The following is a 14,666-nucleotide window of genomic DNA, read 5'->3' as shown; positions in this document are numbered from 1 at the left end:
CAACATTCTGAAATAAGAATGAACCTTAATATTACTGACCAGATAATTAAAACCAGGGAGAACTTCCTAAAATGCCAGGGTCCTGCTGCCTTCTCCTTTCTCACTTTTGTTCAGTTCTTGAAAGAAATGTAGTAACTGAGTGGCCTGCATGGTATCGATGCTTTGTTCTTCTGTTGTCAGTGATGCTGAGCTGAGTGGCCAAGTACAATCTGACCCTGGCAGCTTCTCTTCTGAGCACCCGCATGGTGGTGGTGCTACTACTGTTGACAACAGCGCAGATAATCTCTCGGAGCCTTCAGAAAGCAGCCAGGTGCCTCACATGCTGCTGTCTGTCTGTGGAGGTCTTGGGGATGATGGGGAATTATCTCATGGTACGTCTGAAGGAGAGGGAATAATTCTAGTGTGTGGTGCCTCACAAGGCCTTCAGGCACATCTTTGTGCTCACTAAGGCCTCCCGCCCCACAAAACAGATTGGTTTGGGCTTCCTTGGTTGACTGGGGAGTGGGGAGCGGGCATGTTTGATGCTGCCCAGTTTTTGGTTTTTGTTTTGGAGGAGGGAGCACTGTCTGCCCCACACTGCTGCTCTTGTTCCTAGGAGAGGGTGGTGACTGCAGGAGGCAGGGGTGGCACACTCTGTTTCTGCATGGTACATCCCCACCCACCCACCTTCCTTGCAGCTGGTTATGCAGAACCCAGCTGAGGCTAAAAAAAAGAAAACCTGCTTCAAGTTGCTGGAAAAGTGAAATTGAATGGCAGGCCAGCTGGTGGTCTACACTCCATAGTGGATTTGCTCTATGACTCCTTGCCAGGCTGTGTCTTAAATATGCTTGTGTGGAACAAGAGCCCTAGTAAATTGGAATTTGGGGAAACATATCTACACTACAAAGTGTAGTGGCACTGTGGGTTAAACCACAGAGCCTAGGACTTGCCGATCAGAAGGTCGGCGGTTCGAATCCCCACGACGGGGGGAGCTCCCGTTGCTCGGTCCCTGCTCCTGCCAACCTAGCAGTTCGAAAGCACATCAAAGTGCAAGTAGATAAATAGGTACCGCTCCGGTGGGAAGGTAAACGGCATTTCCCTGCGCTGCTCTGGTTCACCAGAAGCGGCTTAGTCATGCTGGCCACATGACCTGGAAGCTGTACGCCGGCTCGGCCAATAAAGTGAGATGAGGGCTGCAACCCCAGAGTCTGCCACAACTGGACCTAATGGTCAGGGGTCCCTTTACCTTTAGCTTTATCTACACTACAAACCTTATTAGGTCTAAGTGTCTGTCCTCCCCAGGGAACTGTATTTTGCAGGATAGGATTCTTTCCGGGAAACCATGGCAGGATAATTGTCATAACAGCAACAAAAGTTTGGGCAGCAGTGGCCGGTGTGGTGGGGAAAAGCCCCCCTCCTGACACTGTCAGCACTGCAGCTTACCTGGATGGGCTGGGGAGGGGGCAGCACAATCGGGATTGTACAAGTGCACTGTTTGGAGTGCCAGATTGGCTTCATGGGTGTGCCTGTGTATCTCCATCCTCAGTGCTGTCCTGCCCCAGCACTGTCTCAGTAAACTGCAGTGATGCTGGAGTTGAGAGGGTGGCTCCACCCTACCGCTGGCAAGGTGGAGAGGCTCCTTGTTTGTCATGATCCTCTAGTTAGCAGCCACCACTAGCTTTGCAAGTTGCTGGATGGTTGCTGGCCAACTGGCATGTATTTCTCTCTCCCTTCCATTTCTAGCAGAGAAGTTCATGAAGCACATAGTTTCCTACCAAGAGTTTATGGAGAACCCAGCAATACTCGAGGACCCAAATTTGGTGATCCAGATCCACAAGAAGTTAGTAGAAAGAGCATTTTCTGCTCTGCTCCCCCCCCCCCATGACTGCTTTACGGGTGCAAACATGCATGCACACATTAACCAGCTTCCATTATGTGAGCCTAGATAAATTATTGGCTATTCCTAGAAATCTGCCTCCCACTGCCCACATCCATCAAAGATGAAGGTGGGACTTTCATTCCTCTCTTATTCTGCTGTGTTCTGTCTGCGCTGAAAATACTCCCTGTACAATCTAAAGTTTGCTGACATGTATGAAGTCCCACAGCCCTTCATTATAAGCTCACTGTCACTGACAACAGTAAAAATACGGTGTGCTGGGCTAGGCTTGGCTTGTAGTGCTTGTAGTGCATGTGTGGATGGCTGCAATTATGGGGTAGAATTCATGCTGCACTGTACAGAGGAGAACCTTACCAATATGCCATTTTCAGAGTCGTCTTGGGCAGTGTACGCCTAATTTCACCTTTCTATATGTTGTGGAAGTATAACAGTTTGGGCACCCCATAAGGTGTCAGTGAGCCCAGGTGTGTGTGTAGGAGTGTTCTGAATGCATGCCTTTTCATGCTGTATCCTCGCTGGTACATCCATATCTCAATGCTTTGCTAACACATGAATGGGGCTATAGGCAGAGTGAAATTTCTTTTTTTTAAAAAAAGATATTTTATTAAATTTTCACAGTAAAAGACAAAAAAAGTACAAAGTCACACAAAAGAAAAAACAATACGATACAAAAATACAGACATAAAACATACAACATAGTTAAACCAAACTTCCATAACCCTCTTTCTTGACCCCCTCGCATCTCCCTTTCCTGTGTTCCCATTTACCAAATCATGTTCAGCAATGCTTCACCTTCTTTCAGAATTTGTTTTAAATTAGACATTTCAGCTATTATGTCTCCAATTTTACCCTTTGTTATCAAATATTTAGATATTTAAACTTGACATAATATTATTCAAATTTCATCTTTGTTCTTATAGTTCAGTTATTTTCGTATTTCTTTCAACTGGGTTACTAATGCCATGTTGTCTTTATATCCTGCATCATGAAATTTCTTTCCCTTTCTTTGCTTGCAGATATTATAACTGGGCAGTTGCAGCCCCTATGCTCCTCTCCCTACAAGCTTTCCAAAAGGACCTTCCCAAGGTAAGCTAAAGTAGTCTAAACAAACTTGGAGAACTGAAATGCCTTCTTTAAGCTCATAGGTCTCAAAACTCAATGAATGCTTTGGCACAGACATTTAATATCTGGAGACAGCCAGCTCTAGATGGAAAGGAGCAAGTGCATAGCATGGGGTTATTCCTGGATCCATCGTTGTCACAGGCCACAGTGGCTATGAGTACCAATGTCTGACTTTGGTTGGTTTACCAGCCTTTTAAAAGCTTTTATTTTCACTTCACCTTGATAGCTGGAGTCTTGACACAGCAGAACTTTTCTTACCTCCTTCATTCCAGATCACTGACAAGCTGGTACCTGTATTCTAGAGCAAGAATTTCTAAGCTGACTTTGACATGTCCCGTCTCTATATGCATGGGCATTCTCTTTGGCTAAATTGCAGCTTCTCACCCCACAAAACTTTATTAAACCTTTATAACACATCATAATTCTCTGCACTTCTGGTCTGGAAGACAAGCTAGTGCTAGTTCTTGATCAGCTGTTCATTCTGGGGGCTCTCTGCCTGCTTGGTCATACTACTTCTCCTGGGATAGTAATTGTTGCTCTGTGTGGGGAATAGGGGTCTTCTTTCCGCTCCCTTAGCAAACTGAAGCTCCCATGATTCTTTGTTGACAATTGTGACTATTTCAAAGTGGAATAATACTGCTTTAAATGTGCAATGCAGATGGGGCCTAAGCATTTGATACTGGCTGCTCTGGAATCTAGGCCATATCCTACATCTGTATGACTCACCAATTGCTGTTTTTAATTAAGGTAGTAAGAACATCCTGTCATGGTATGTGGATGATCTCATTTGGGGTTGAACCTAATTCACCACTCGTTCTCTCTTCATGTCATCAGAGTACTGTCGACAGGCTCATGAAGGAAAAGATGCCCAAGAAGGGTGGCAGGTGGTGGTTTTCCTGGCGGCGAAGAGAACTTTCACATGAGGAGGTACTTTGTGCACCATGATTCTATGAAGTTACGCTGCAAGAAGGAAACATTGTTCTGTGGCATTGCAACATTTTGGACTGAACTTCTGTAGGCAACTGATCTGGAGCTGAACTTCAATTTGGGATTAGCTAACATGAATGTGAAAGTGGAATATTTTCCCTTTGGATAATATTCTAACATTAGCTCAAGCACAGGAAAAAGGTGTGATACAGTCTCTTCAGTGCTGCAGAGGTAGATTTTGAGGAGGCCACATTCACACCTTACATTTAAAGTGCTGATATGCCACTTTAATCAGGTTTGGCTCCCCCCCTGGCCAAATAATTCTGGGAATTTGCTGTCTCCACTGGCCATTATTTCCTCTGGCTCCTGCTTCTCAGGTCAACTTCCTTTAGTCACCCTGTCTCTTCACCAGCTTCACTAGCATTCCTTCCTCCCCCCCACCCCCCAAAATAGTACACAGCACCTCCTGACTCGAGTCCTGTGAGACATCAGTAGATAAATAAAATGTCTGTGTCATTACAATGTCAAAATACCAGATACAAAGGCCTAGCTTCCCCACAACATGACAGCTTAGCTGCTAGAATTGCAAACATCCTCCGGCAGAGGAGGGCTTACTCTGAACCCAATATGATTCTGTCTACCAGAAATAGATAGGCAATCTCTCTGTTGTCACCTTTTCACTTTCACCTTTCTGCATTATTAAAAAGTGCTAAGGGCCAATTTTCAGACTTGTTCCTTCCATGTGTGTTGGAGATACTTTGTCAAAGTGCTCCTAGTATACCCAAGCTCACATTGCCATACTTGGCTGGGTGATCCTCCTCCCACCGATTCCTCAGCGTTAAAATTAGGATTATTGCCTATGAAAATGTGCCACGTTGTGAACACTATAGAGGACCTGTGCTCCTTGAAATTCCTCTTTAAGGCTGTTGAGAATCCATCAATAGCTTGAGGTCCATGAGTTCCTTCACCCCTGAGGAAATAATATTTTCTTAGGTATATTTGTCTGTGCTTGGAGATGCCATTGCACCCTCTTCTTTGTGGTGTGCCTGAGACCTTGGTTTTCTGCTTGAACTGTTGCTTAAAGAAGATTAGTGATTTTCAATCTCTTGTGTCCACAGCATGAATCCAGTGCACAGAAATCTAGGAGAGCAAATTCCTCACTGCGGAGGTAAAAATGCCCTGAGCTGAAGCAATGTTCAGGACAAAGTTACTGGTTTTGTTTTTTGCTTTTTAAAAGTTATAATGAGGAAACCATATTTATTTTTAAATCTTGCAAAGCCCTCAATCCCTGTCTCAATTGGGCCATATACGCCTGTATTGTCTGCATCTCCTAACAGCAATTTTCCAGGGTTTCAGACAGAGAGCCTTTCCCAGCCTTACCTGTAAATTCTGGGAATTGAAACTGGGATCTTCTGTAAGCAGATGCTGCATCATTGAGCTACAAACACTCCTTCCCTTCCCTTTCATTGTTTAACATGGAAACTTGCCTGAGAATGGTTCTATGAAATGCTTCTGCTCTTTGTTTCTCCTCCCTTCAGGAAGATTGCTGTGTTTTCTAGAGCCAAGTTTATTCTGGATATTGTATTATAGCCTCTGGAGAACAATGCTTAAGAATGTAAGAAGGGCCAGTAGCCCATCTAGTTCAGCATCCTGTTCTCACAGTGGAAAACTCACAAAGCAAGACCCAAACACAAAAGCACTCTCCCCTCCTGTGGCTTCTAGCAACTGGTATTTGGAATCATCACTGCCTCTGACCACGGAGGCAGAGCATAGCCACCATTGTCATTGATTGCATCATCCTCCATGAATTTTTTCACACTTTTTTTACGTAGCATCTACTACTTAACATCAAGTCTATGCTTGCTGGTAACTGCTTAGGACAGGAATGAGAACTTTTTGCCCTCCAGATGTTGCTAGAGTTTACTATCTATGGGAGCTGATTATCCATGACCATTTGCAGTGCTGGCTGGGACTGGTGGGAACTGGGAATCCAGCACCCTCTAGAAGGCCACAAGTGGTTTAGATGATGACCTTGACTCATTTCAGATTCCTCAGAATTATGTAGGGTGACACCTCTGTTTTCCCTCAAATAGTGAATAGCCATTTCCCCGCTCTTTGGGATTTGGCTGCTATTCTTGATCCTTGCCCCATTTTCACTCTTGAATTCTCATTCTGCTTCTTTGTACTGCAGAAGAGATGATGGTTCATCCAGTGATGACGAGTCTATATCCTCAGGCCGAGGGGAGAGACCCGTACCAGATGCTCTCACCCAGAAGTTTCTTCCAACGTACAAGAAATCCTTAAGGCTCTCTTCAGATCAAATTGTACGTAGTTTTAAGGGGTTCTCCCCCCCCTTGCTGCCTTTTGTATGTATTAATATGACTTCTTTGCTTTGAGAGATGGGCCTCCAAACAGGCTTGTCTCACTGGAATTTCTGGATGGTCCTTCCCAATTACAGCTCAAACGCCTTAACTATGAGTTAGATCCCAATGGCTTTTGGATGTTAAGGGCCTAACTACACATCACATAGAATCATAGAATCATAGAGTTGGAAGAGACCACAAGGGCCATCGAGTCCAACCCCCTGCCAAGCAGGAAACACCATCAGAGCACTCCTGACATATGGTTGTCAAGCCTCTGCTTAAAGACCTCCAAAGAAGGAGACTCCACCACACTCCTTGGCAGCAAATTCCACTGTCGAACAGCTCTTACTGTCAGGAAGTTCTTCCTAATGTTTAGGTGGAATCTTCTTTCTTGTAGTTTGGATCCATGGCTCCGTGTCCACTTCTCTGGAGCAGCAGAAAACAACCTTTCTCCCTCCTCTGTATGACATCCTTTTATATATTTGAACATGGCTATCATATCACCCCCTTAACCTCCTCTTCTCCAGGCTAAACATGCCCAGCTCCCCTAGCCGTTCCTCATAAGGCATCGTTTCCAGGCCTTTGACCATTTTGGTTGCCCTCCTCTGGACACGATCCAGTTTGTCAGTGTCCTTCTTGAACTGTGGTGCCCAGAACTGGACACAGTACTCCAGGTGAGGTCTGACCAGAGCAGAATACAGTGGCACTATAACTTCCCTTGATCTAGATGCTATCCTCCTATTGATGCAGCCCAGAATTGCATTGGCTTTTTTAGCTGCCGCGTCACACTGTTGGCTCATGTCAAGTTTGTGGTCAACCAAGACTCCTAGATCCTTTTCACATGTACTGCTCTCAAGCCAGGTGTTAATGGCGTAAGATGAGCAGCTGTAGTTTTTTTAAAAATAAATAAATAAATAAATACTAGGCTGAGGTTATGAGTGATTGTCATTGGAACTGCAGCATGTGAGGACCATAAATTTAAAGCCTTCTCTGCTCCCCACCATCTTGGTAAGGACATGGCAATCTTGGCTGGATATGGCAATCGCCCTTAGGAAAAACCTCCCATTATCATTGCACGCTGGAGAAGGAGGAGAGTACAGAGGGTGAAGAAAGAGCTATGAGTAGAGGAGGGCACTTTCCCCAGCCTTTGGACCCCCTGAGAAATTCAACAAACCTGCTTTATCTGGAACTTGGTGTGGAGAGTGCAGTTGAATGAGACACAGCAGTGGGCAGGCTGAGGACATACCATCCACCTTGGAGCAGCTCATAAAAAGCAAGTCTAGACTGAGAGACTAGGGTGATGTCTGCTGTTACTAGGAACACTTCTTGTTATGAGCCTTTTGTGGGGGGTCTGAAAGTTTGTTTGGACCTGGAGTAAGAACCTGGAGGCTGAGAGGGAGGGTGTATCAGAAGGAAAATGAACTGATATTGATTCATATATATATTAGTAACATTTTTATATAATAATATAAGTTATTATTTATACCCCGCCCATCTGGCTTCCAACAAAAGATTAAAAATACATTAAAACATCAGTAATTAAAAACTTCACTAAACAGGGCTGCTTTCAGATGTCTTCTAAAAGTCAGTCAGTCAGTTGTTTATTTCCTTGACAACTGATGGGAGGGCATTCCACAGGGCAGGCACCACTACCCAGAAGGCCCTCTGCCTGGTTCCCTATAACCTCATGTATTTTTTGTAATATTTTTGCTTATGTTGTCTGTGGTTGCTTCAGTTTTCTATACGTCACTTAGAGATATAGCGGTATAAGAATGGTGTAGATCATCCTTCATCATTGCCACCAATTGCATCCCTATTCCCCTGACTTTTTAAAAAATAAAATAATAATAATTATCCACTATGTGATGGCTAATCTACACTAACAGCAATGGACAGATGCTGAACATGGTGTGTGTTTTTTTGGTTTTTTAAAAAATTCTCTCTTTACTGTAGAAAAGTCTGAACCTGAGAGATGGTGTCAATGAGGTAGTGTTCAGTGTGACCACTCAGTACCAGGGCACATGTCGTTGTGAAGCCAACATCTATCTATGGAACTGGGATGACAAGGTGGTGATCTCTGACATTGATGGAACTATCACCAGGTAAGTCCCTTTGGCATCACATAACATTGAACATGGTGCCGTCAAGGCAGCAGGATTGGAGGCAAAATGGGGCCACTGAGAAACAAAAGTAAAGTGTCAACATGCACTGGGAGACAAAAACAAAATACTGAAATGGGCAGGGAAATCTCCCCCCCAAATAATAATAATAATAATAATAATAATAATAATAATAATGAGGACTGTGCAGGCTCACATGTTTCCAGCAGCCATGGAATGTTAAGTATCAGTTGGAAAAGAAAAATGGAAAACTAGTGGAAGGTGGTGGTTAGATTGGATTGCTTGGGCCTTTTATAGCTAATGCTGTCCTGGAGGATGGCATGGCTAAGTGCCGGACTGAAAGTCTAAGCAGAAGCTCTTCCCTTAGGAAATGAAGAAGCTCTGTAACAATTTGTTGCCAATCCCACATAACAACATATAACGGTCACCAGATTTTCACTATAAGGTAGACCCTGAACCATGAGCTACACTGCAAGGAGTTCATAGTTGTTTTATATGCATATGTGTTTCTCATTATGCCTCTTCCCATTAGGTCTGATGCTCTAGGGCATATCTTGCCACACCTTGGGAAAGACTGGACCCACCAAGGCATTGCAAAGCTCTTCCACAAAATCCACTTGTAAGTTGTAGCTACTTTGTAGTCCATCTTTAGTGGTAAACTTGTCCCTTAGGTGAGAGCAGGGTTTACTTACGGGCTTCGCCAAATTAATGTGCCAAGTATGTAAAATCACTGGAGAGTAGGATATACTTTTTTATTCAGATATGTTTTGCAACTGCTCAGCATATCAAATTCTGCAAGTTAGGAAAAAATGTTATTTTCTTCTTTTCCTCTTGCTCAGTTGGTTAAAGAGGTTTTATACTTCTTGACAACTCATCTCCTAGGAAGTGATTTTTGAAAAAACCATTCTCCCTTAAACAATGTCTGTATTCTGCTGGTACTATTTTCCTATGTCCCTACTATTGTTTTCATATATTCTTTTGTTTATATCCCACTTTCTTCCAATATGACAAAGGCAATGAAGCAGCAGCAGAATGGGAGAGGGGTGACAATGACTTTTAAAAGGCAAATGTTATTGGCACTAGAGGGGTCTTTGAGAAATATTTCAGTGCTCCAAACTACAGCCTTGCTTTACTCTAAGAGTAAGGAATGGATGTGAGTAATTAAAGTCAAGCCATTGAAACTGGAGGTGGACACTAAGATCACATGCATTTATACCATACCTCCCAAAGAATCTTGGGAACTGTAGTTAGTAAAGGGTGCTGAGAGCTGCTAGGAGAACCTTAACAAACTATAGCTCCCAGAGTTCTTTGGGAGAAGCCATGACCGTCAAAGTGGTATAAAAGTGTTTTTATATGGTGTGGATGTGACCCAAAGGGACTGGGCATTATGCAGATATTTTCCTTGTATTAATTATACCTTCGTTCCAGGAACGGATACAAGTTTCTCTACTGTTCAGCCAGATCCATTGGCATGGCACATATCACCAAAGGATACCTGACATGTGTCAATGACCAGGGCTGTGTGCTCCCAAAAGGTCCCATACTGTTGGCGCCCAGCAGTCTCATCTCAGCCTTCCATAGGTAAGTTCCCTTTTCCATCCCTCACCATGTGTTGATGCAACACAGCTTGTTTGCTTTATGCAGCTGGACTTTGGTGTTTCACCATTTTCTGCTTGCTTTGTCTTCTCCAATGTAGAGAAGGACAGGCAGCTAATTAAGCACATGGGGATATATTTGGGGAACATTTTATGCATTGGAATGCATTCTTTTTGTTTAATGCATGGAATATGAGGTTCAACCAACAAAGACACAAACGATCTTTAGTGCGCGTGCCCACCCACCCACAGATTGCAACTGAAAACCAAGTCAAACAGAAAAGAAAGTGTTAACAAAACAGAATTCTTTATTGCAATAAAACAATTCTCCATGCATACCAACACTCAGATAATAGATCCTTAATAAGCCACAAAGGTCTCCTATTGATATTTAATATCATGTGCATGAAATATGAGAGACAGCATCTTGCAAGGGAGAGGATTTCCAAAAGTATCCAAACTGTAAATGTGCAATTTGTTTTGTTGTTGTTTAGTTGTTTAGTCGTGTCCGACTCTTCGTAACCCCATGGACCAGAGCATGCCAGGCACTCCAGTCTTGCAATTTGTTTTGTAAGGTGTTAAAATGTATGGCCTTCATTTAACTAATGTTTTAACCATACTTACAAGTGTCTTGAACTGAAGAACTTTTACTTGTTCCCAAAATAACTGATGGCAGCCACTGATTTATTGAGAGAAAATGTGGTGCAATTGTGTATGTAGGCTAAAACCTAGTCAGTCTGACCTCCCGTCCCCTTTTGGTTTAGTTTTTTAGATTCTGTTATGGAATGGGTACATCAGCTACTGCCAGCCTGACACCTTCCAGCTGTTACAAGCTACAGTGCTGACTTGGGCAGATGAGACCTGCAGTCCAAAACATCTAGAGGGTACCAGGCTGGAGAAAGCTGGTGTCGGTTCTTCTTCTTTTCTCTTATATTCTTACCTTATTTGGCCAGGGGATGGGCGGGAGCAGCACCCCGCCGTGGTACTAAGAAGCTAAGTTACAGGGAACCAGGCAGAGGGCCTTCTCGGTAGTGGCACTCACCCTGTGGAACACCCTCCCACCAGATGTCAAAGAGAACAACAACTACCAGACTTTTAGAAGACATCTGAAGGCAGCCTAGTTTAGGGAAGCTTTTAATGTTTGATGTATTACAGTATTTTAATAATTTTTTGGAAGGCGCCCAGAGTGGCTGGGGAAGCCCAGCCAGATGGGTGGGGTATAAATAATAAATTATTATTATTATGTACTAATGAGATGTCTGCCCACCATTGTTATAGGGAAGTGATTGAGAAGAAGCCAGAGGTGTTCAAAATTGCTTGTTTGACTGACATCCGGAACCTCTTTGGCTGCAACAAGCAGCCTTTCCACGCTGCTTTTGGGAACAGACCAAATGTGAGTGGGGTCACCTAGTGTGTGAAGGGGTGGGGGTCTTCCTTGTGGGGAATTCCTGCCTTGCCATGACCTTGGTCTTTCTCTATTTCCTCCTGAGCAGGATGTCCATGCCTACAAAGAAGTGGCGTTACCAGAAACTCGTATATTCACTGTGAACCCCAAGGGGGAATTGACACAGGAGCACATAAAAATCCACAAGTCAACGTAAGCCTTCAAATTTATCCAGAGCATTTCCTGCATTGAATTTGAAGCTCTTTGCAAGACTGTAGACACGGTGCTTTTAACGTTGTTGTTACATTTATATCCTGCCTTTCCTAAAGTGAATTGAAGGTGGCATACATGGTTTTCCACATTAATATCCTCGAGACAACTCGGTGAAATAGGTTAAACTAAGAGAGGGTGACTGCCCTTTGATTGCCTGAAGATGGAGTGGAAATTTGAGCCCTGGTTCCCCAGGTCCCAGTCTGACACGCTACTCACTATACCACACCAGTATGCATTAAAAAAATCCATGAAAAGCAAACTCTGCAGCCAGAACAGCAGTTTCCCCTCCTGCCCCAGTAAAATTTAAATGCCACATGGTACAGTGATGTTTGGGTTTTCTCCCCTTAATCAACAGCAGTCATTGATGGGGGAGGGTGACAGTGGAAGCTTGCAATGTCATTGAGTCACCTGATGAGCACTACCAAAAGTAATAGGTGGATGAAAGAACTCACCACTGAAAATGGCATCCCCGGTGTGGATGTAATGTCTGCTCCCACCCTTTTGCTTGTCCTGATCCCCAACTGGCAGTGTGACAACTTGCTTATACCTGCCCTGTATGTGGATAAAACTGTGTGTGTTGCCTTACTGAAATTCAAGGGAGATGTGTGCTTCCAGGGCAGTGGGTGAGAGTGCAAGGAAGGAGGCTTGCTGTCTTTAATCCTTTATATTCTATTTTTTCTAGATATGACCGACTGAGTGAGGTGGTAGAGCTCCTGTTTCCACCTATTGGCAAGGATGTGAGCATTTCATTGGCTTCCCCAGAATTCAGCCAGTTCTCTTACTGGAGACCTCCATTGGCTACTGTTGACTTTGAAGATTTTGTCTTGTGATGCAGAGCCAACAACATTCCAAAGCATCTTTCACTGTTGGTCCTCTAGTATGACGGACAGGCAGCAAACACCTCTTGTAGCATCTTTTCCACAATGTGCAATACTTGAGCATTCAGATAGTAGGGAGAGGGGGGACACCCAGGACTCCATTTCCCATTTGTGGGGGGGGGGGGATACATTTCCCAACCCAGGGTTTGACAAACGTGTTTATGCCGTATGACAGAATGCATTTTACCTGCAACCCTGAAACCTGGGTGCATTTAAGAGTTGGTGACAGTGGGTTTGACTGAATATTAATCATGGCTGCTAGTCACCCCCCTCCCGTTTCTGCCTGATGACTTGCATAGTTGATGGCTGCAGAAACCACAAGCTTTGGATGGAAGAACAGGAGAAGAATACTCACCCAATAGACATTTAGGAGCTCCGGCCTGTTGGGATAATGAATACCTCTGGCTTTGTCATATAGCTCTTCTCTGGATTGTGGTCAGTATTCAGTAATGGCATCAATATGTGCCTGGACACAAATGTGCCTTAATGATCTTTGATGGGGTGGTCTATCTGTCTGAGTCTCGCTGTGTGTCCCTCCCTCCCCCAAAGAGCTGAAGGTGCTAATTTTGCTATTGTACACAACTTCTACTGGCATCTCGGTTCTCAGGTATTGATTTTAGCATTTCAAAAATTAGCACATCCAGTTTGATCAGCAATGAAAGTTGGACAGAAACTAAGACAACTCAGCTACTATGAGCCCCATGTTTTAGCTGGTTATAATAATACCTGAAGTACTGGGTGTGATTGTTCTCATACCACAAGGTGTGTGTAGCTTATGGGGTTCTTTGTTTTGTTGTTGTTGTTGCTGCTGCTGGGTGTGTTTTGCATGGGAAGGCACCAAAGATGTATGATGATGTGTCCCTCCATTCCCACCCCAAAATAATGTGCATTTTAAAGTACTTGGATTAGCAGTTGGGAGGGGAAAGGTGGAAGGGAACACATAAGGACAGATGATGAAGTGGAGAAGTAGTTAAGTCACTCTGGGGCACTTTGGAGGAGTTCTGCGGGCTCCTCTCCCTTCTGAACATTGCTGTGAAGATAGTCTCTAAACTTAGGCACCAATTCTTGTTCTACCTCACCTTTACGTACCTCCTTTTGTGAAACTAGATGGTACTTCAGTGCACAAAGAGGTGGATTAGACTATAGCTACTATAAGTTGGAGCCAAAGGACTCTACTGTGCAGATACAGCAATAAAGTTTTTTTGCATGTCTGAAACATCTTGTGCATCTCTCATGGTTTCCATCAAATCTGTGTTTCCACCCAACTAGGAGGGAGGGACTCCAATCTTGGGCACATCCAGTGAGAAACATCAGATGGGAAAGGCCTCTGCCCAAGACACACTACACAGAGCCACTGCCTATCTGAATCAATGTTACTCTGCTGAATGAACCAATATTCCGACTTTATTATAAAATATTTTCCTGGGTCCATATTTAAAACTATTCAGTTTACCGCCACCAGCGGCTTTCCATTTGCTGCTGTCCCAAGCAACAGATTTCCATTTCTTAGTTGCAACTTCATTCTCCTTTATAATAGTTTCTATCACCATAACAGGAGCCACCCAGAGTGTTGGGAGCTGCCCAGAGTGGCTGAGACAACCCAGTCACATAGGCAGCAAATAAATTATTTATTTATTAACAGGGAAGTGGGGGACCTTTGGCCCTCTGGATGTGGGACAATTGGTGTTGCCCTCCCACACACCATTTTGCACATACACCATTTTGAATGGCAAAGCTCATCAACTTTGGGGGTACCTGGCCCCCTCAAATATTTTATTGGGTAGGTGAAGGGACCTTGGCTCCTAGGGGTTCTCAGTGTGCCAATAGGAGCCAACTCCCATCATCCCTGGCCATTGGCCATTGTAGCTAGGGTTGCTGGGAGTTGGAGTTTATCAATGTCTGGGAGAGCCATGGCTTCCTCATTTATAGGGCCAACATATCTTAAAACTAGATTACGTGCAGCATGGATTATTTGGGTTGAAATTTTCTCTGGGAGAAAGAGCAATTGTGGGGGGGGGGGCTGTCCATATTGGTGGCAGGTGTAGCAGCCCATCAATGGCCTCCCTATTTAATTCATTGCCAGTGTCATGTGAAAAGAATGTGCTAGCTTTCCACCTCTCTTAGCCTT

General features: G+C 44.0%; 1 protein-coding gene across 4 annotated transcripts in view; it reads left to right on the top strand.

Moving 5' to 3' along the window:
* LPIN3 (lipin 3) overlaps window positions 1-13,754 on the top strand; it is a 41,612-nt gene extending 27,858 nt beyond the window's left edge. For 3 of the 4 annotated variants that reach the window (XM_081196115.1, XM_081196117.1, XM_081196116.1), the window contains exons 9-20: window positions 181-371; window positions 1,723-1,819; window positions 2,893-2,962; window positions 3,833-3,925; window positions 5,044-5,093; window positions 6,117-6,249; window positions 8,242-8,390; window positions 8,941-9,027; window positions 9,837-9,989; window positions 11,282-11,396; window positions 11,497-11,600; window positions 12,343-13,754. In XM_081196115.1, coding sequence (XP_081052241.1) covers window positions 181-371; window positions 1,723-1,819; window positions 2,893-2,962; window positions 3,833-3,925; window positions 5,044-5,093; window positions 6,117-6,249; window positions 8,242-8,390; window positions 8,941-9,027; window positions 9,837-9,989; window positions 11,282-11,396; window positions 11,497-11,600; window positions 12,343-12,490 — 1,390 coding nt within the window. In that variant the 3' untranslated portion in view covers window positions 12,491-13,754. The remainder of the gene's footprint in view (window positions 1-180; window positions 372-1,722; window positions 1,820-2,892; window positions 2,963-3,832; window positions 3,926-5,043; window positions 5,094-6,116; window positions 6,250-8,241; window positions 8,391-8,940; window positions 9,028-9,836; window positions 9,990-11,281; window positions 11,397-11,496; window positions 11,601-12,342) is intronic. The other variant, XM_081196118.1, reaches the window with a different exon arrangement.
* Window positions 13,755-14,666: the final 912 nt, after the last annotated feature.

The sequence above is a fragment of the Podarcis bocagei genome (genome assembly GCF_964188305.1).
Source record: "Podarcis bocagei genome assembly, chromosome: 5".
In the NCBI taxonomy this organism is placed as follows: Eukaryota; Metazoa; Chordata; class Lepidosauria; order Squamata; family Lacertidae; genus Podarcis; species Podarcis bocagei.
The sequence above is the reverse complement of the archived record's forward strand: the minus strand, read 5'-3'. Positions and strand labels throughout refer to the sequence as shown.